The sequence below is a fragment of the Ctenopharyngodon idella genome, chromosome 18 (assembly GCF_019924925.1).
Source record: "Ctenopharyngodon idella isolate HZGC_01 chromosome 18, HZGC01, whole genome shotgun sequence".
Lineage (NCBI taxonomy): Eukaryota > Metazoa > Chordata > Actinopteri > Cypriniformes > Xenocyprididae > Ctenopharyngodon > Ctenopharyngodon idella.
In genome coordinates this window covers 30,706,312-30,729,393 of record NC_067237.1, presented here as the reverse complement: position 1 = coordinate 30,729,393, position 23,082 = coordinate 30,706,312, and the positions used below count along the sequence as shown (strand labels likewise).

The window sequence follows — 23,082 nt, the reverse complement described above, 5'->3', positions numbered from 1 at the left end:
GTGAAGTGAGTCCTACATAACTCGCCAAGTTTTCTGAGGCGGACTCGATTTTCTGATCCCACTATGTCGAAGGCCTAACTGATACATCAATAGACGTTGCTTGGTAACTTTCCTGGAGTGTCTGTTACTTAACGTAATTAATATTCATGATCCATGCCTTCCTTATATAAGAATCTTTTATTGGACAGCTGTTAGAGGCTTATTTACGAACGTGAGTTATATAGCCAATCAGTAAAGCTTACTGGGCTTACGTCACATTACGTAATTCATATTCATAAGCAAATCCTTCGCCGTAGTAGGGTCGGTTGGTCAGCGCTGTGTCTTCAGCAGCAGGAGGAGTGAGTGGAGCTCGATTCAGCTGTTGTGGCCGAAGATGGCGGCGTGTAGACGTGTTCAGCTGCTGCTGCTCCTCATGTCTCTCTGCCTTCTCACCGTACAGGCTCTTAAACCTCTTCCAGGTTTCGGGAATGTGCATCCTCCGGCTGTCGCCATGAACCAGCAGCTCAGAGCCGCGCTACCGAATCCCGGGAATAACGCCGCCGCCGCCGCTGCTGCTGCTGCTGCCGCCGCGTCCTCCGGTTTTCAGTCTAGAAGATCCACCGGCTGGAAGCTGGCAGAAGAGCAGGCCTGCCGGGACGACGTGACCCGGCTGTGTCCAAAACACACCTGGACAAATAACCTGTCTGTACTGGAATGCCTGCAGGACAAAAAGGAGGTGAGCAAGAATCCTGATGATGATGCTTATTTTTGTATATAAAAATTAACAAATACAAAATAATAATTTTATACAATACATTTTATATAAATAATTAAGTTTTTTAATAATAATTATTTGTAGTATTTTGTTAATTAATAATATAACATAATAATATTAAATAATATATATATTTACAATTATATCATATATTATATTATAGTCAAGCTTTCCAGATCTAAACTCCTAGTGAAACTTTTTTTTTTTTTTTTTTTCCAAATATTACCTATTTAATTTTGTAGCTGATATTAAAGGCTCCATGAAATGCCTTGTTGAATAGTTATCTGTCTTCCCTGTTTTGACCAAGGAGGTCCATAACATCTGATAAAAGCTTTGTGTTAGCATTCCCATTTATCTCAAGTGCAGTTTCTCAGTTGTGCTGCCAGGTTGTTTTCAGCCAGTCATTTGAGCTGTAAATACCACATACTGTGACTAATTATTGTGGAGCTGTGGGAAAATGACATCCTGACCATGGTGATTGTCTCTCCCATGCAAACTTTTTCACGAAGTCTTTAATTGCAGGTGCATAATCTTGACTCTGACCATAATATCCAAGTAAATGTTTATATAAAGTATGTAAACTTTCTTATTTTTCTTTGCCTTTATTCAGCTGCACAAACACAGACCTTTAATGTGGATTGGACTAATTTAAGAACAAGCTTAAAATCTACTAACTAGATTTGTCTTTTGTAGTTTGCCGTGCCGTGCTTGTTGGCACATTGACCTAGTTTTGTGTATGAGGAAACGGTTATAGGAAAACTTTTGTCCTGCCACAGCTGATGCCCTATGATAAGTTTTATTTTTAGAATAAAATTAGTTTGGAATGATGAAAAGTCTTGATGCTTACATATTTTGTACAATAATAATAATAATAATCCAATAAAAGTGAATATAAAATATGTTTTCTGAAGCCATACAATAGTTTTGTGTGCTGAACAGACTACACAAATTGTTTTTCATTGAAAATAGGCTACAAAAAACAAATGTTTTTTGACATTTGTCATTAACAGCAAACGTGACATGTCTTGATGCACCGTATTTTAATTTATGAAAATTAATTTTAATTCACAGTGAATAATACTGTATTTAAAACTGTATTTTTGTTTTTACACAAACTACACAAACTTCTCACTTGTAACATAGTCCACAAGTCACTTTTAATGTACTTTACTGTTCCTTTTTAGATTTTAAAAGTCCCTGGTCACTAAAAAGTTAGTGTAAGCATGCTTCATAATTTTATTTGAGTTCCACGATAAGTAGAAAATGAGACTTTTATCTGTGCAGTAGATCTCGGTGTGATCGAAGACGTATGCATATTAAACATTAGCTATACTTAAACATTTGTTTTAAGCTTTTCCTCCTCTGTCACTGCTTGGCTCTGATTGTGCACCACTTTTCATCTGGCAATCACAAGGGCCAAAGTTCATTTGCAGCTAGACACAAATTCATTTAGGCCGAGAAACATCTTACAGTAGCAGTTTTCTGTGCTAGACTTTAACAACCTCTTGAACTTCTGTTTAAATGTCTCTTATTTCGGAGTCTCGCCCACAGTATGCTAAAATCCAGCTCTCATTACAGTCACAGCTTTAAACTTATATTGATGGCACTATGCCTCTCTCTCTCTGTCTTCAGTAATTCACAGACTCAGGCTCTCATTAGTGTTGAAGCGAGGTCTTGCTCTCTGGTCCGTGATAACTAATTTCAACACCTGAGGGACATTTCAGATAGCGGTCTGTCTGAAACACGACTATTATGTGCGTCCCATTTAGGGTGTCAAATCTTTGTTTCGTTAGCCTTGAAATGCAATTGGATGTACGCTTCAAGTTCATTTCTTTTTAATTATCCATTCTTGCCTGTGAAAATTGAAATGTGGGTGGCTTCATTTCTTGCTCTGATGTATTCAGTGGTAACATGCTTGTATTAATTGGTCTAAATGCTGTGTATGTATGAGCAATATTGGTGTGTTGTAGCTTGCAGAGAACGTCCGAAGTGTGTATATACAGTGTATATATATATATATATATATATATGTATATATATGTAGTATTTATTTGGAATTACTCACTTTTTTGTGGATAATACTCATCCAAAAAAAAAAAAAAAATTGTGGTAGTATATATGTATAGTATTTATTTATTTGTTTGGAGTTTCAGTTTTTTTTTTTTTTTTTGGAACAATTACCTTTGTGATATATAGAATATTATGTATAATAATTATATTTTATGTATACAAAAGAGCCACTACAAGCATCCATGCCAACAGCAGTCCATTGGTTTTGGCATTGGCAGCAGATAGAAAATGATAATTATGCTAGCATGAATGAAACATCAAGACAAGCTGTAAACTCATCTCACAGTCTCTCCTCCTGCACCGCATGCCAAGTTCATTTGCCCGCGAACGGTTGCTTCAGCAGTCCTGACCGCAGCTCTAATTATTGGGATAATTGCTTTGCAGAGGCTCGGTAACAGCTGTGGCCTTCTGAAGAGGTAAATGGTGTCCATAAATCTCTTTCTACCATCTCCCTGAGGTCAGACCCCTCCGGTCGGCCTTTTTGTGAACGAACCCTTGCAAACGCTTGAAGGCGGGAGGTAAGGTGGTCGTGGCACAGCTGCAGCACGTCTGTCTCAATGTAATTTGCATTTTTAGCAGGTTCCTCTACTGGTGGGACAGCGTGGTTGGTTTGTTGTAAACAAAGCAGCTAGCGTGACTGATATGAGAACCTCCCGCGGGGATTCGGGGCTGAGGGGAGACATCCTGATAAAGTAAATGAAGGAGCTTCGCTCTTAATCAAACGTTTTGTTTGATATAACAGAATCGAATGAATAAGGCAGCTAACTGATTGCGTTTTTGCTTTTTTCGAATGAGCTATCTCATTTTTGTGTGTGTGTTTGTTGGCTGTAAAGTTGTTGTTGTTAGTATGGAAATGTCAGTGTGAAATAAACACTAATAAATCTAAAATGAAGTGGAATGAACTCCTTCAGTGTTCTGCTGAGGGGGAGATCACATGTCTTGTGGCTTTGACAGCTCATAGTGTGATGGTCTTCGTGTTGGTAGATGGTTACTTCCTTAAATGCAAAGCAATGTGTTAACTGAAAATAAAAAAGGATATGTAAAGTTACAAATCCAAAAAACAAAGAAAAATATATATATTTTGAATAAGAAAATGATGCCATTTTTTGTGACTTATGATATTTTTTTTTATTTTTTTTTGGCATTGTGACATTGTTTTCATGTCAGTTAAAATGTTTGATTTCTCTGATTTCTTATTAATGTTTCTGGACATTTACGTTTATTGTATTTCTTATTATTCTCAATGATGATTCTTAAAGGGTTAGTTCACCCAAAAATGAAAATTCTGGCATTAATTACTCACCCCTACGTCGTTCCACACCCGTAAGACTTTCGTTCATCTTCGGAACACAAATTAGGATGTTTTTGATGAAACCCGAGAGGTTTTCTTCTCTGTCATTCTTCTACGCCAGTGGTCGGCAATAAGCGGCCCGCTGGCCCGCCAACAAATATATCTGGCCCGCGCCCGCGGCCAGATTATTTTGATAGCGGCTGGTTCTGAAGTAGATCTGTCTGGAGAGCGCAGTTCATGGTTGCATAGCAACTACAGACGCCACGGGAGCGCAAGCGCTTTGGAAAGGAGGCGAAAGAGGCGTAGGCGCGCTTTCCACGCGTTTTTAGACGCGACATGTTAACGGCCCCTAATATTATATTCTTTGCAAACAGCGACAACTTCATTGCAGATAAGACACACCGGCTTTGCATTCACAAAACCAGGTAGGATGAACACATAGTTGTCTTTCCATTCTTCTTTGTATGCCCTATTTTCGCTGTCAACTTTCCTCTTTAGACTTTTTGATAGTGCCATTTTCTCTCACCAGCTAGTTTAAATGTTAACATCACTCTGCACACGCCGTAATAGCATACCTCCAGCACGCAAACAATTTAAATAAATACAGTTTAGTCGGTGAGGATGCCAAGGAATAATTCTGAGTGTAAAAGCAGGCTACGTCAAATAATTATTACAATACGTTAGGATCCATTGTGTAACAAGCAAATTAAAATGATACACATTTATTATTCACAATATGGAAAGAGGAAATAAAACATAGTTCGTTAAGAGCATGACTCAAACATGCCATTAATGGGCTTATTCAAGTCTTTTTTGACTATGTTCTGGCCCGCCATCTAGTGGCGAAATTTTTTTGGGCCCGATGCCAAACTTAATTGCCAACCCTGTCCTACGCTGTTTACGTTGTAGACTTAGTGCAGCGCTTCCAGGTTCTATGTCAGTTTACTACAGAAACAGCATATGAGAATGACAGGGAAAAGAAGAAATTGATGAATAAAGTTGTTATTTTTGTTTTGTTTTTGCGCACAAAAAACAAAACATAACATCAAAGTTGCTTCATAACATCAAGGTTGAACCACTGCAGTCACTTCGACTATTTTAACAATGTCTTTATTACTTTTCTGGACCTTGAATGTTGTAATTACATTGCTTTCTCTTAAAATAAAGACAATAATGGTTCTAAAAATAGCCTTAATTCGTTCAGCAAAATACAATGTCTTTTTTTCGGATTTTCAAGATGAAATGTGATTTAGAAATGTTCTTGACAGGTTTCATAAGTTTCACTAATTGGTGAGGGTCAGTGTTGAATAATTGCTTTCATTTTGACTAATGGTGCAGAAATCCTGTAATGGCTTGAACAAAGGCAAGTCTCTGACAGCTATTGTCAGAGGAAAAGCTATCAGATATCATAGTTTTGATTGCAACTGTCAGTTTCAAATGTGTTGCAGTCACAAAATTTAGCTCGCAGGACTACAATCATGTGGTTGTTCTTTAGCCAATCTTTTTTTGTTTGTCACCTTTAGTCAAAGGCATGACATGTTTTTGATCTCTCTCAACTGTTTGTCCAACTTTTGTTGCTTTTTGATGACAGTGGAACACTTTTTAAAATTGCCAGCCAATCTTTGTCTTGCCTAGTGTAAGGACAAAACAGAGGTTGCTGCTATTCTCTTCAGTAGCTTTGATCCATTAATTCAGCTGTCTAAAAACATTATTAAAATAGAAGTTATGGGCCTTTTTTTAGGGGTTAGAATTTTTCCTTAGTCTGATGTGAAGCCGATTATTCATTGTGACTTCTAATTCTTTGAACAATGTTGTCACCTAAAAATAAACATCCTGCTTGCTGTTTCCATCTTGTTAGCTTTGTCACATAAAAGATTTAGCACGAATGGCAATGAGGAACGTCTGTTCTTGTTTACCTCTGTAGTGTAAAAACAGGTGTAAAGCTTGTAGCACTCTGATTTTTTTTAATGTCTTGTAGTGATATGATTCAGTGTAGGTGCGGTATGAGTATGACAGACAATCTATATATTCACTATATTGCCAAAAGTATTGGGACACCCCTCCAAATCATTGAATTCAGGTGTTGCAATCACTTCCATGGCCACAGGTGTATAAAATCAAGCACCTAGGCATGCAGACTGCTTCTACAAACATTTGTGAAAGAATGGGTCGCTCTCAGGAGCTCAGTGAATTCAAGCGTGGTACCGTGATAGGTTGCTACCTGTGCAATAAGTCCATTCGTGAAATTTCCTCACTACTAAATATTCCAGTCAACTGTTAGTGGTATCATAACAAAGTGGAAGCAATTGGGAACAACAGCAACTCAGCCACGAAGTGGTAGGCCATGTAAAATCACAGAGCGGGGTCACCTCATGCTGAGGCGCACAGTGCGCAGAAGTCGCCAACTTTCTGCAGAGTCAGTAGCTACAGACCTGCAAACTTCATGTGGCCTTCAGATTAGCTCAAGAACAGTGCGTAGAGAGCTTCATGGAATGGGTTTCCATGGCCGAGCCTTACATCACCAAGTGCAATGCAAAGCGTCGGATGCAGTGGTGTAAAGCACGATGCCACTGGACTCTAGAGCAGTGGAGACGTGTTCTCTGGAGTGACGAATCACGCTTCTCTGTCTGGCAGTCCGATGGACGAGTCTGGGTTTGGCAGTTGCCAGGAGAACGGTACTTGCCTGACTGCATTGTGCCGAGTGTAAAGTTTGGTGGAGGGGGGATTATGGTGTGGGGTTGTTTTTCAGGGGTTGGGCTTGGCCCCTTAGTTCCAGTGAAAGGAACGCTTAATGCTTCAGCATACCAAAACATTTTGGACAATTTCATGCTCCTAACTTTGTGGGAACAGTTTGGGGATGGCCCCTTCCTGTTCCAACATGACTGCGCACCAGTGCACAAATCAAGGTCCATAAAGACATGGATGAGCGAGTTTTGGTGTGGAGGAACTTGATTGGCCTGCACAAAGTCCTGACCTCAACCCGATAGAACACCTTTGGGATGAATTAGAGCGGAGACTGCGAGCCAGGCCTTCTCGCCCAACATCAGTGCCTGACCTCACAAATGCGCTTCTAGAAGAATAGTCAAAAATTCCCATAAACACACTCCTAAACCTTGTGGAAAGCCTTCCCAGAAGAGTTGAAGCTGTTATAGCTGCAAAGGGTGGGCCAACTCCATATTAAACCCTACAGATTAAGAATGGGATGTCATTTCTGGATCTCGAATCTGATTGGCTGAAAGCCGTGCAATATTCCCCCAGTGTCAGCACTGGAACCGTTTCACCATTTGTATCAATCCGCTTGTGGTGACTGTCATGGCGGTCAAGCAAATCCACCATATTTTTTACTAATACTACTGTTGTTGGTTCACGGAATGTAGTTTTACAAGTTTTTTTTAGGCAAGAATGTAGTTATTTAGACCTCAAATTTGTGACTCATATATAAACAGCGCCCATTTTACAATTTGTTTAGACTTTCGGAGATTCAGCTGTTCAGCGCTTGTGTACCCGGAGAGAACAGCTTAATCTCGGCCAGTCCTTCGGGAATTTGCTGCTGGCTCTTATGTAGATAGTGGTTAAACATGGAATATAATTCATTTGGGGTACATCAAACAGGCAATCTTTGGTCTTATTAATCTATTACTTGTTCCAGATGCAAATCGATTTGGATAAAGGGGAAAATTAAGTTTTGTAACTATTTATGCTACATTTAACTTAAATCCTGTACTAGAGCGCTGTTTTTTTACGTTTGCTTGAGTTTTTCTATTGTCTAATAGCTATTGTTGTTAATTTAAATATAATTGTTTAATAAATTCACTTTTTTTATATATATATAAATAATATGCCATATTTAGGATTGAGAGAGGGTGCGTTAGTGATTGTGATTTCGACTTCAGTAAAAGTTACATTATTACACCATTAGATGGTGGAAAAGACTGTCTTTGTGAGTGAGTCAGTATCAAATTGAAAGGGACTGGTTGTAAACAAGGAAGTTGTCTTAGCGCTGTCATGGGAAATCTTTTAAAAGGACAAAGATATCGCCTTCCTCAGCAAACATTCAAACTGATTTTTTATAATGGATATAATATTATGGACATCGACCTGAAGAATGAATGCTATATCAGATGCAAGTAATACACTCGTTTAGTCTATCTCTCTCTCTCATAATACTCTACTCTACAAGCTTCAATGAAGCAACTCAACGTTCCTTTGTTACTAGTTCTAAAGTTTTAGAATCAGAAGTAATGGAGGCTTGGGCTCAACTGTTATACTGTCAACTTGAGATTTGAATCTGTGGCAGAAGTAAGTAGTTCTGCACAAGAGAGGGTTTTTAAAGACACTCTGTTGTTGTTTTTATTTATTTTTTAACTTGTGCTGTCGAACTGTTGTATAAATGCAATATCACATGAGTTGCCATGCTGTATATCAGCACGCTGTGAATGGCTATGGCTATATCACATGCCTATATATATATATATATATATATATATATATATATATATATATATATATATATATATATATATATATATATATATATATACAGGCAAGTGAAATAGAAAATATAATTATTTTAAATAACTGTGTGTACACTATTTAAATTTCAATTATACATTTTTTTTTTTTTTTTTTTTGACAAAAACAGAAAATAGTTCTACTGTTTTTTATATATAGAGAGAGAGTGAGAGAGAGCCAACAAAACAGACTTACCGATACTTGGTTTTGACAAAAACAGAAAATAGTTGTATGCTGTTTTTTTTAGAATGGACGTTTTATTGTTCTATGATTAACAAGGCTCGAAATTGCGACCATTTTAGTCGCATATGCTCCCTAAATTTAATGTGTGTGACCTCAAAATATATTTGGGAGCATTTGTGCGAGTGAAAATAATTGCTGAGGTGCAACCTGTTTTCATTTCTCTACAAAACGTTAGTTAATTACTGCACAGTATGTGCCTGCTGTGAGGTGATACAGTGACCAGTCCACCGTTCTATCATACAGCCAATTAAACTTAATCTTTACATTCTTAAGTTTAAAAGCAGATTTTAGGTTGGTTAATGTTAGCCGTCAATCACTCGCTTTCACTGGCTCCGTTGTCACGTGACAGTGAGCTAACTAACGCGCAAAATGTAAAGAGCTGAAGAGAGAAGATGAAAAGAACAGTTACACAGGGTTCGACATTAATACTTGTCTGGGACAAGTTGATTTTTTTAAAAGGGCTAATGAAAGAATGTTACTTGTACATCAAAGCGTCAATAACAAAGAAAAAAAAAAGAATAGAAAAAAACTAGGCAATCACCAAAGCGATCGATAATGAATAATATGGACTGACGGTAACAAGGTTGCGCTCTTGAGGCTCGCGCATCCTCTTGAGGAGAAATCGAAACAAATGAGTGAAGAACAAGCAAATAATCTCACATACTGTGGTAAAAATTCAAAATGTGGAGTTTTTATATTTATAACATAACATATGATACAGATAAGCAACATCACATGACCAGAGTGCTTTCCTGAATACCATCAAGATTGAAAATGTGACACTGATTTCATATGTTCAATAAACAAGTAGTTAAAATTAAATCACTTATATTTTAGATGCAATATTGACTGTTTTTGTTCTGTTTCAGCAGTGGAAATAGTTCCAAACAAAGATCACAGCAGAACCATTGCACATCTCACAGAAACACTTGTGTTTTCATTACTGAATGATTCAGCGGTTTTAAACGAATCGGTTTCATTCTTGAATGAATCAACAGTTTGAACGAATCGTAATGACTCACTCATTAAGACGGTCACTTGCCGCCACCTACTGGCGGTTTAGTTTCATGTTCATTTTTTCCCCAACATTTCTAATTTGTATTTTCAAAAAAAAAAAAAAAAAATAATAATTTTTTTTTTTTTTAAAATAATCTCATAACATTATTTAATGCAGTTGTAATTTTTCAGTGTAAATGCTTTAATTTGGTCGTAACAGCCCTATAGTGTCTTATTATTCCAATTGAATATATTGGTCAATTTTAAGAATTTAAAATGAAAGATGAAGCATACATTTAATAAAATTAGGGGGAAAAAGCCCTTTATAAAGGTAACAAAAAATGCCCTTGGGTTAAATATCACAAATATGCAGATTTAAATATGTCAAAGCTGATTGAACACTGATATTTCTTCAGAATAAATTATATTTACAACATAAAAATCCCGTGTTTTTTTTTTTTTTATGTTAACAAGCAACTTTTTTTACTCCAACAATTGAAAGACAAGGCATAATGTTGAAACAGTCTGGCTGATTTACTAGCATGTACATTTATTTTTGTTTTTATTTCATTTGCAGGGTCTTGATGTGTGGTTTCAAACTATCTCATTGTTATCTGTTGCTATTTGCAGTGGCAGGTTTAAAGTTTTTTTTTTTTTTTTTTTTTTTTTTTTTGTCTAATTTTTAATTTATTACCCATTCAGCCGTGAGATTTTTCTTTGCTGCCTAAGAATATTCATAAACATTCAACTGGTCTTGTTTAATGTACTACAGACCCTTCATTTGTACATATTATTATTTTTATTTTATTTTTTTTTTCCCCACAAAGTAAATAAAGTTAGTAAGGGAGCTGTTGTTTCTCACTCAGAATAAAGATAGGCACCCTGTAGAATCCCTCGCTCTCTTCCCTCATCTCCACATTCACTCTTGCATCTGAGGATGGATGATATATTCACTGAAACTGCATCTCACTGAACAGAAACCAGAGTCTGCTGCATTGACTTCTCTCCACTTTCCACACCTTTCAGAGTCGTGCTGTGATCACTGCACTTGGCAGGCTGTTAAGTGGTTGTGCTACAACATATAATGTTAAACATTACCACTGTTCCCACAATGCTTCTCCTGTGACACTGCCCACAGTCTGTATAGATTCACAAATATAGATTCAAATAGTGCCGCCTCATTAATTAGACTCAACGTTTAAAGAGTGAATATAAAGGAATATACCAGGTTCAACACAAATTAAGCTCAAATGACAATTTATGGCGTAATGTTTATAACCTCTTCTAAAGAAAAAAGGTTCTCTTAAAAAGCAACAATCTGTGTTACAGTGGGACATTACTGTTAAAATACTCAGTGTCAGTAGTATAGCCACAAGATCTAAACATTATTCATTATTCAATGCAAATAATCACTGCTCTGCTTTCCTACAGGTGAAAATTTAAGTCACATCTGATCAGACAATCACTTATCATAAATCAGCATTTCATTTGCAAGTGCAGGAGGTGGTTTTCTGGGAGGTGAGAAGGTGCCGGCGATAGTTATGCTAATATGGTAGCAATGCGTTTGGGTTTCTCTGAAGGGAGAGATTTCATGGCTGGTGTCATGGAGTCACTCATCTGTGCATGAAAGAGGTGAGCGAGCGCTTAATGCGTTCTGCCGCAAGCAAATCCCTGACTGAGTGAAACTTCACCTTTTTATCAGGTCTCAACCTGACTGAAGCTGCACCTGTTGACGATGGTTCATCCATGGCTTGTTTCGTCTACTCTTTATTACTTATGACAAACCTGAACCCGGTGCTGCAGAGGGGCTGTTGGTGTCACACAGCGGAGAGATTTCAGTCCATCACAACTGGTTTATTTTACCAGCGAAAGCAGAAAGAAGTGAATCAAGCATTATAAACCTTGTCAGAAAATAAAGACTTGAATATTTTAGGTGCGCATGCTCAAAAGAGATCGGTTTACCATCCATCCTGTCATAAGAGATTGAGTCAGGGCAAGATAGGGGTTGCTTATAAAGTGAACAGTAGAACAATTTAGTACTTAAATGATTGGCTATTGAGATTTATTATGAAATTGATCATCATATATCCAATTGGTCATTAATCTACATAAAACAGAACCCAAACTGTTGCCATAAACTGCTTAATCGTTTATAGAGAACACTTTTTGTGCTTGTCACTGCATGCCCTGCAGACATCTTTTGTCAAACCATTGATCAGTAGTTCTTCTGAAAAGGGGGTGGGGAGCAGCAGCTCATTTGCATTTAAAGAGATACACACGAAAACAACGCGTTTTTGTTGCCACCCAAATAGGGGCTTTTAAAACATCCTATAATAAATAATTCGAGCTAAAACTTCACAGACACATTCTGGGGACACCTGCGACTTATATTACATCTTGTAAAAAGGGGCATAATAGGTCCTTTAATAAATGCTTTTTTTCTTTTTCTTTTTTTTTTGACTTTTTGACTTTTGAACGTCATCAAAGAATTCCAAAATAATGCATCAGTTTTCACATTGATAATAATAAGAAATGTTTTTTGAGCAGCAAATCAGAATATTAGAATGATTTCTGAATGATCATGTGACACTGAAGACTAGAGTAATGATGCTGAAAATTCAGCTTTGACATCACAGGAATTAATTACATTTTAAAATATATTTTAAAAAAACTTCACAATATTACTGTTTTTGTGTTTTTGATCGAATAAATGCAGCCTTGATGAGCAAAAGAGATTTCTTACAAAAACATAAATCGGTAACACTTTGCAATCAGGTTCATTAGTTAAACATTAGTTAATGTATTAACTAACATGAACTAAACATGAGCAATACATTTGTTACTGTATTTACTTAAAGTTAAGTTTACTTAACTAACGTTAATGATAGTTAATAAAAATACAGTTTGTGTTTTCATGTTAGTTCACAGTGCATTAACTAATGTTAACAAGATTTTAATAATGTATTAGTAAATGTTGAAATGAACATTAACAAAGATTAATAAATGCTGTTAATAAATGTAATAAGTGCAGTTCATTATGTTCATGTTAACTAATGTACAAACCCGATTCCAAAAAAGTTGGGACACTGTACAAACTGTGAATAAAAAAGGAATGCAATGATGTGGAAGTTTCAAATTTCAATATTTTATTCAGAATACAACATAGATGACATATCAAATGTTTAAACTGAGAAAATGTATCATTTTAAGGGAAAAATAAGTTGATTTTAAATTTCATGGCATCAACACTTCTCAAAAAAGTTGGGACAAGGCCATGTTTACCACTGTGTGGCATCCCTTCTTCTTTTTATAACAGTCTGCAAAGTCTGGGGACTGAGGAGACAAGTTGCTCAAGTTTAGGAATAGGAATGTTGTCCCATTCTTGTCTAATACAGGCTTCTAGTTGCTCAACTGTCTTAGGTCTTCTTTTTCGCATCTTCCTCTTTATGATGCGCCAAATGTTTTCTATGGGTGAAAGGTGTGGACTGCAGTCTGGCCATTTCAGTACCCGGATCCTTCTTCTACGCAGCCATGATGTTGTAATTGATGCAGTATGTGGTCTGGCATTGTCATGTTGGAAAATGCAAGGCCTTCCCTGAAAGAGACGACGTCTGGATGGGAGCATATGTTGTTCTAGAACTTGGATATACCTTTCAGCATTGATGGTGCCTTTCCAGATGTGTAAGCTGCCCATGCCACACGCACTCATGCAACCCCATACCATCAGAGATGCAGGCTTCTGAACTGAGCGCTGATAACAACTTGGGTTGTCCTTGACCTCTTTAGTCCGGATGACATGGCGTCCCAGTTTTCCAAAAAGAACTTCAAATTTTGATTCGTCTGACCACAGAAAAGTTTTCCACTTTGCCACAGTCCATTTTAAATGAGCCTTGGACCAGAGAAAACATCTGCGCTTCTGGATCATGTTTAGATATGGCTTCTTTTTTGACCTATAGAGTTTTAGCCGGCAACAGCGAATGGCACGGTGGATTGTGTTCACCGACAATGTTTTCTGGAAGTATTCCTGAGCCCATGTTGTGATTTCCATTACAGTAGCATTCCTGTATGTGATGCAGTGCCGTCTAAGGGCCCGAAGATCACGGGCATCCAGTATGGTTTTCCGGCCTTGACCCTTGCGCACAGAGATTGTTCCAGATTCTCTGAATCTTTGGATGATATTATGCACTGTAGATGATGATAACTTTAAACTCTTTGCAATTTTTCTCTGAGAAACTCCTTTCTGATATTGCTCCACTATTTTTCGCCGCAGCATTGGGGGAATTGGTGATCCTCTGCCCATCTTGACTTCTGAGAGACACTGCCACTCTGAGAGGCTCTTTTTATACCCAATCATGTTGCCAATTGACCTAATAAGTTGCAAATTGGTCCTCCAGCTGTTCCTTATATGTACATTTAACTTTTCCGGCCTCTTATTGCTACCTGTCCCAACTTTTTTGGAATGTGTAGCTCTCATGAAATCCAAAATGAGCCAATATTTGGCATGACATTTCAAAATGTCTCACTTTCAACATTTGATATGTTATCTATATTCTATTGTGAATAAAATATAAGTTTATGAGATTTGTAAATTATTGCATTCCTTTTTTATTCACAATTTGTACAGTGTCCCAACTTTTTTGGAATCGGGTTTGTAACTAATGAACTTTATTGTAAAGTGTTACCCATAAATCTTATCGACTCTCAACGTTTGTTTGGTAGTGTAGGTGATACCTTATTTTTCTTCCTTCTAAGCAAAGAATCAGCCAAGTTAAACATTATCTCACTAGTTCTTAAGAAGGAAGTTTGGAAAAAGACTTTGTCCTTATTGTAAAACATTTCTCTTCCCTTTTAAAGTTTAAATGAAAAACAAAGAAGCACATTACAGGTAACAGAACAGAGTGCTCACACAAATACGCATGGGAAGTGTTCGAAAGCAGCAGGTACCGGATTGACCCAGCACTCTATACTACCGGTACTAAGTATTGACTTGGTACCGAAGTACTGGTACTTTTGACAACCCTAGTCAGACAAGTTAATAAAGAGCTGGAGAGTTGGACTTGTTGTTGTTTTTCTTTTTATTTCTTTTGAAAGTTATAAGAAAGTTTTTATTGGAGCATAACCAACACTCATTGATGGCCAACTACCAGCAGAAATAATTGAAAACAATACATTTGCATTCACAAATGTTTACACTCTACAAGATATTGTAATAAGAAGGGTTTGTCAGCCTAGACTGCAGTTATTATTCAAACCACATTGCCTGATGTGGATTATGGAGAAAATGGTCCAGTGGTCTGTAATATTTCCTCCTGCTTCTTAATGAAACAGACTGACTTACAAGGTTTAGAAGATAACTGATATTCATTGCATAGAGACCATTGACATTTCAGCTGTTCCACCCACCCGACAACCTCTCATTGCTATGTGATCCAAAACACATGCCTTGTTATTTTTAATTTTTTTTATTGATCACAGGATACATGAAACAAATTAATTGAAAAAGAAAAAGTCACTGAAGATTGATGTCACTAATAAAAACTAGTGATTGTACTGTAGTTTGAACAAGCGAATCCCAGCAGACTTCTTGTGAGTGATGATACAAACTCAGTCGATAATTCTTTTTTGTTGAACCGGCTCATTGAACCAAACGGTCCAAATTCAACCTTTATACATTGCTTGCTTTTCTGTAATAATGTGATAATCTCGGAGAATCAATAGATGATCCATGTACGCCCCGGCCGCCCTGTAATCACAGAGCCCTGACGTACAGATAGAAATATCCTGTTCTGGCTGCCGACGAGGAACCGGATGATTGATCCGGGTGTGGTGACTGAGCTCAGATATCGGTCTGTTCCTATTTAGGGCCTGTGCTGCGTTATGTGGCACTGCTGCAATATCGTCTTCTGATCCCCTTCAAGAACGTTGATGATGAATCTGTTTAGTTGTTTTATGTGGGTATAGAACACTACTGGTACTAGTTTTATCAGCTGTTGGTTTAGTGCTATGAGGATTTAGTACACATGCTGCTTTATTTTTAATGTAAGAATGTCATGAAAACAGGAACTAGGTCACATATCACCCCTATCTACCTATCTACCTATCTACCTATCTATCTATCTATCTATCTGTCTATCTGTCTATCGGTCTGTCTGTCTGTCTGAATAAATTATTATATTTTTTATTATTATTAATAATAAGTATTAATCATATATTTATTCTACTCTCAATAAGCTTTATAATATACACTACATCTTTTGTGTCCAGGCTGGCAGGTTTGTTTTGATGTCCATGTCTTTGAGGGCAACTGAAGGATGACATGTTATTGTCAAGCCATTGTTAGAGCATTGTATGTTAATGCACATTGATTTTTGCCTCTTTGACTCTGTTGTTGTCGTCCCCTGACAATTGCTAATTGCATTTTCATGCTCTATGAGTCACTCAGCAGTTGTTTACTGTGCTAGGTTAGAGACTGTGGTTATTGACAGTTAGCAGACAGTGGTCTTACCCATCTAGAATGAGATAAAACAGACAGGCTGCTGAAATAATGAATATTGTTGAGGGAGAAAAACTAAAGGTTTAAGAGGTTCTAAGGCCTTCTGTTTATGTGCTTGAATTATTAAGAGACTTTAATGTTTTGTTACATAGCTGATACTGTACTGTGCGTTTCAGTACAACAGGAACGTGTTAGAATTTCACATCAAGGACCAGAACTATCTGAAATTCCATATGCTTAACAGCATCTTTAACTGTTTACCATTTGTAAAACAAATGTGTCTGCTTTGGAAGATACTGTATGTAATACTCAAAAACAAAGAAAAACAAAGGGCCCTATTTTAACAATCTAAGCGCATGGTCTGAAGCGCATGGTGCAGGTGCACTTAAAGGGATAGTTCACCCAAAAATGAAAATTTTCCCATGATTTACTGACCCTCAAGTCATCCTAGGTGTATATGACTATCTTCTTTCAGAGAAACACAATCTGAGATATATTTAAAAATGTCCTTCGTCCTCCAAGGTTTATAACGGTTGTGAATGGTAGGCCAACTTCTGAAGACAGAAAAAATGCATCCATCCATGAAAAAATGAATCCATATGACTCAGGAGGGTTAATAAAGGCCTTTTGAAGCAAAGGGATGCATTTTTGGTCAGCTTGTCCGTGCTCAGACCATATGCCGCACACTGCAACAAGTTGGTTTGCGTGGCCGTCGTCCGTCCACAAGGAAGCCTCTTCTGAAGCTGGCTCACAAGAAAGCCTACAGACAGTTTGATGAAGACAACCTGCCCAAGAGCATGAATTACTGGAACCATGTTCTGTGGTCTGATGAGACTAAGATAAACTTGTTTGGCTCAGATGGTGTCCAGCATGTGTGGCGACGCCCTGTTAAGGAGTACCAAGAAGATTGTGTCTTGCCTACAGTCAAGCATGGTGGTGGTAGCATCATGGTCTGGGGCTGCATGAATGCTGCTGGGACTGGGGAGCTCTGCTTCACTGAGGGAAACATGGATTCCAACATGTACTGTGACATTCTGAAGCAGAACATGATGCCATCCCTTCAGAAACTGGGCTGAACGGCAGATTTCTAACATTATAACGACCCCAAACACATCACCAAGATGACAACTGCCTTGCTGAGGAAGCTGAAGGTGAAGGTGATGGAGTGGCCAAGTATGTCTCCACACCTAAACCTTATTTGAGCACCTGTGGGGCATCCTCAAGCGGAAGGTGAAGCGCCATGTGTCTAACATCCAACAGCTCCGTGATGTCATTATGGAGAAGAGGAAGAGGATCCCAGCAACAACCTGTGCAGCTCTGGTGAATTCCATGCCCAGAAGGATCAAGGCAGTGCTAAATAACAATGGTGCTCACACAAAATATTGACACTTTGGACACAGTTTTAACATGTTCACTTAGGGTGTACTCACTTTTGTTGCCAGTTATTTAGGCAATAATGGATGTATGTTGAGTTATTTTTAGAGGACAGTAAGTCTGTACTGCTATACAAGCAGCACATTGACTAATCTAAAGTATATACAATTTTCATTTCTATAGTATTGTCCCTTGAGAACATATAATAAAATGGTTGCTGAAATGTGAGGGGTATACAATATTGCCACGATTGTTCAAATAATTAGCCAATTTCATTTGTCATTACTGCAAATAGGTAATTCTGATACATGCAATGACTATCCATTATGACATGTAGGCATTTTTATCTTGATGTACACAATAATAATCTTTTACATTTGTAATCCTTTTATTTTTAATATTTGGCATGTTTGTGTGCTGCAGTGCATCTATGCGTGTGTAATAAGCAGAGTGTACGCACGTTGTGCACCCACCTATAGGTGCATATTACTAATGCGCCCTTTAAATAACAAAAAAAAAAAATTGCTGCGCCATTGACTTTAGACCAGGTTTTTGTTGGTCAATGGTGCAGTCGTTTTCATTTGCCTTAAAATAGCAACACGCCAAGAATGCGCCTGAACACACCTCGTTTTTAGACCAGCACGCCCATGGCCGAATAGATGGGCGCTAGTGCATTTGCTATTTAAACAACGTGGGTGCTGGATGTTGAAAATGATAACTGCGTGGGTGCTGGACGTTGAAAATGATAACTGCGTCGGGCTGAAACTAGCAAAAAACCCTTGCGTTGCGCCTGGCGTCGCATTGCGCCGGGTGTATGATAGGGCCCAAAGTGTCTATTTTGTGTCATAAATTTGGGATTTTAAAAATGTATCAGTATTGGTTGATTTTGGACTATGAATTGGATTGTGTCATTTCCTTTCTTTTTTTTTTTTTTTTTTATATATATATTTTTTTTTTCCCCTAATTTGAGTAAAACTGAAAAATGTGTAATCTAAGTTATATTAATAACCTTACTTTCATGTTATAAGTTAAAGGGTTAGTTCACACAAAAATGAAAATTCTGTCATTTATTACTCACCCTCATGGTGTTCCACACCCGTAAGACCTTCGTTCATCTTCGGAACACAAATTAAGATATTTTTGTTGAAATCCGATGGCTCTGTGAGGCCTACATAGCCAGCAATGACATTTCCTCTCTCAAGATCCATTAATGTACTAAAAACATATTTAAATCAGTTCATGTGAGTACAGTGGTTCAATATTAATATTATAAAGCGACGAGAATATTTTTGGTGCGCCAAAAATACAACAACTTATATAGTGATGACTGATTTCAAAACACTGCTTCATAAGCTTCGGAGCGTTATGAATCAGCGTATCGAATCATGATTCGGATCGCGTGTCAAACTGCCAAACTGCTGAAATCACGTGACTTTGGCGCTCCGAACCGCTGATTCGACACGCTGATTCATTATGCTCCGAAGCTTCCTGACGCACTGTTTTGAAGTCAGCCATCACTATATAAGTCGTTATTTATTTATTTTTTTTATTTTTTTTTGGCGCACCAAAAATATTCTCGTCGCTTTATAATATTAATATTGAACTACTGTTCTCACATGAACTTATTTAAATATGTTTTTAGTACATTAATGGATCTTGGGCGAGGAAATGTCATTGCTGGCTATAGAGGCCTCACTGAGCCATCGGATTTCAAAAAAATATCTTAATTTGTGTTCCGAAGATTAACGAAGGTCTTACGGGTGTGGAACGGCATGAGGGTGAGTAATAAATGACATTATTTTCATTTTTGGGTGAACTAACCCCTTAAGCAAATGTTATATTAAACTTAGTCTTGTCAACATTTTGGAAATTGTTTTATGTTCATTGAGATATTGTTTAAAATGTTACTTTTCAAAGGGTGTGTACTCATTTACACTGAGCACTGTTAGTGTCTGTGTGTGTGTGTGTGTGTGTGTATATATATATATATAATATCGTCTCTATTTACTGCTGGCAATAAAGCTTTTGCCAAGATTTACAATCATAATTTTCGGACCATAAAACTTCAGTATTGGAAATCGTACAGAATGAATAAGGAGAAGGAAATGAAGGGGAAAGTAAAAGACACATTTTAAAATAAAAAATCTCTCTCTTTCTTTTACAGGACACAGAGATTGCTACGGACTGCAACCATGTAAGTACTCAAAAAAGCCTGCCTTTAATAATAATTACCATCAGCATTCTACTCCAGTATGACTCATCTCCTTCACAGCTTCACACATCTCTTTATTGATGTTTCTCCCTCATTCACCTGTTTACAAGACCCTCTGTGCGCACTTTATTCTTTCAGACAATTCTTTGTAGCTTTACGAGAGAATGCCTCAGTAGGATTTAGAGACCAGTAACATCAGCAAGTAATTTCAGAAGAATAATGGCCTAATCACTGTCTAATGATGACTGCAGCACGCAATTAATTTGGTGGGGTCCCGAGAGAGGTATCTGTTTCTGATCTCCTTCCCTCACGTTCGTGGCTTTGATGTTCTCATTAAGACCGCAGTGCCGAGGCCTGGTCCACAAATCAGAAATGAGGAATATGATTCAGGCCTGAGTCACCCATCTCATTATGCAAGGCATATAGTTGAGCAATAATTATTATAAAGACCTCATTCTGGCGTTTTTGAAACTTACATTTTTCAGCACTTTTAGTTAGTGCCACTATTAATGTGCAATATTATCACTTAGAGGTTTGAGCTTTGGTGCATGATACAGTAACTACAAGGCCATTTACTTCAACTGAGATCTTTTTGTTTTGAATAGAGCGTTTCATTTTTTCTCTCTAAACTGAAATCAGTTACTTTATATTGAGCAGTTTTTTTTCTGCGCGAACCTATAAAATAAACAAAGCATTGCATCTTTTCGTCTGCGTTGCCAGGCTTGGCCTCAGTACAGCATTAAACTTCATGACTCCAGAAAACTAGAGATTCTTTTGCAAGGACAGACTTAAAATTTTCTGATAATTTACTCACCCCCATGTCATCCAAGATGTTCATGTCTTTCTTTCTTCAGTTGAAAAGAAATTAAGGTCCTTGAGGAAAATATTCCAGGATTTTTCTCTATATAGTGGACTTCAATGGCTACCAGTGGGTTGAAGGTCCAAATTGCAGTTTCAGTGCAGCTTCAAAGGGCTCTACATGAACTCAGCCGAGGAATAAGGGTCTTATCTAGTGAAACGGTCAGGTTGTTTTCTAAAAAATAAAAATGTATATACTTTTTAACCACAAATGCTTGTCTTGCACTAGCTCTGCGATCTACCACGCATTACGTAATCACATTTGGAAAGGTCACGCGTGACGAAGGCAAAAGTACCGAGCAAGTATTTACAAAGCAAACGTGCAAAGACTAAGTTAAACAGCCTTTACAAAAAAAGGTAAAGCAACGAAGTCGAACAATTTTGAAGTTTGAGGAGAAAATGAGATGGAGTTTTTTGCCCTACTGCGGTACTTCCGCCTACGTCACGCGTGACCTTTCCAACGTGATTACGTAATGCATGGTGGATCGCAGAGAGCGGTGCAAGATGAGCATTTGTGTTAAAAAGTATATAATTTTTAATTCTTTTTTTAGAAAATGACCAATCATTTCGCTAGATAAGACTCTTATTCCTCATCTGTGATTGTGTAGAGCCCTTTGAAGCTGCATTGAAACTGAAATTTGGACCTTCAACCCGTTGGTAGCCATTGAAGTCCATTATAATAAAAAACATAATTTCTTTTCAACTGAAGAAGGACGTAAACATCTTGGATGACTTGGGGGTGAGTAAATTACCAGGAAATTTTAATGAAGTCAACTAATCCTTTAAAGGACTAGTTCACCTTGAAATTTAAACTGTCATTATTTTCTCACCCTAATGTCATTCCAAACTGGTATGACTGTGGAACGTCAAAGGTAGAAATTGGGAACCAAAGCCTTCAAACTTCAAAAAGGATGCAAACACATAGTAGAAGTCATGCACATGTACGCTCTATTTCAAGTCTTCTGAAGTCATATGATAGCTTTGTGTGACAAACAGATTAAAATGTACATCTTTATTTGCTGATAATCATTCCCACCAGTGGGTTGAAACAGTCTGAATCATGAATGAACAATGTGAACTGACTCGAAAGAATTCACAAACATCACTACACTACATAAATTATATTAAAATGCATATTTCTAATGTTTCATATTTCTAATAATGTTACCTTTCCTTTTTTTTCTAGCTGTTGTGGAACTACAAGCTGAACCTGACCACAGATCCGAAGTTTGAGTCCGTGGCGCTGGAAGTGTGTACGAGCACCATGTTAGAGGTCAGTTTCTGCCAGTCATTTTACTTTTGGTCCTTTTCTCAAATATAATAGCATTGTAATATAACAATATAATATGTAACAATAAAGTTTCAATGGCTTCATAAATTAAAAACATTAAAAAGCAAAACACACCTGATGCACATTCTTTGTTCTTAATTTTCTAGAAGTAGAGTTTAAAAACCTTGCTGTTTTTTTTTGTGTAATTAATGAATAAGGCACACCGCCATCTTGCTCAGACGAAAGTGACTTGAACGCACCTGACATCGTAAATTCAACTTCTTAACTCGTAAATACGAACTTCCCAGGAGGACTTGAACACACTATTAGGGCTGCACAGTATGGCTTAGTGCAATTTTTCAAATCACGAATGCTGTAATTTGATTAAATAAATCTATGCTCTGCAGGTTTCAGAGTGAAACACAGCATTGTTAATTTACAGTAGTGACCAAATGTGATGTCTAGCCTAGGAAAATTGACATCTTCACCCTTTATTCAAATATTATTAAAAATGAGTTAAAGATTTTGCACTGTTGTGCTTGGTGTCAGTTGTTTTATTTGTGATAATGCAATGAAACATGCTAAATAATTTTGCGGACATAATTTTTGGCCAGGCTGTCATACAAAGAAAAACAGAGAACACCAAAACAAGAGAGAACTAATGAAATATTAATAACTGATTATGTTGTAGTCAATGTATGCTTTTTCCTGAGAGCTTTTTCTTTGCATTTTTTTTCATAGTAAAATAAAACCTGTAGCTGTAGGTTGCCTTTTTTGCCAAATAATTGTAATAAAATAATTTTGCCAAATACCTTAACGTTAGTGTTTTGTTCTTCCCTTATATTTAAAATATTAAAAAAAAAAATTAAATATTTTCCTCACATTTTGATGGTTTAATCAAACTTGCAGGGTCATTAAAAACGAATATCCTTTTGACTGCACTTTTCTTAATTTAATATTTTTATTTAATAATAATCGCAATAAAAATCATTTATTATTTTATAGTCAT

At 37.1% G+C, this 23,082-nt stretch overlaps 1 protein-coding gene across 1 annotated transcript in view; it reads left to right on the top strand.

Annotated features, from left to right (window-relative positions):
- The first annotated feature begins 255 nt into the window (after positions 1–255).
- LOC127499479 (Golgi apparatus protein 1-like) overlaps positions 256–23,082 on the top strand; it is a 53,734-nt gene continuing 30,907 nt past the window's right edge. The window contains 3 exon segments of the mRNA XM_051869828.1: positions 256–715; positions 19,898–19,927; positions 21,990–22,076. Of these exon segments, the coding sequence (XP_051725788.1) occupies positions 374–715; positions 19,898–19,927; positions 21,990–22,076 (459 nt within the window). The 5' untranslated portion in view covers positions 256–373.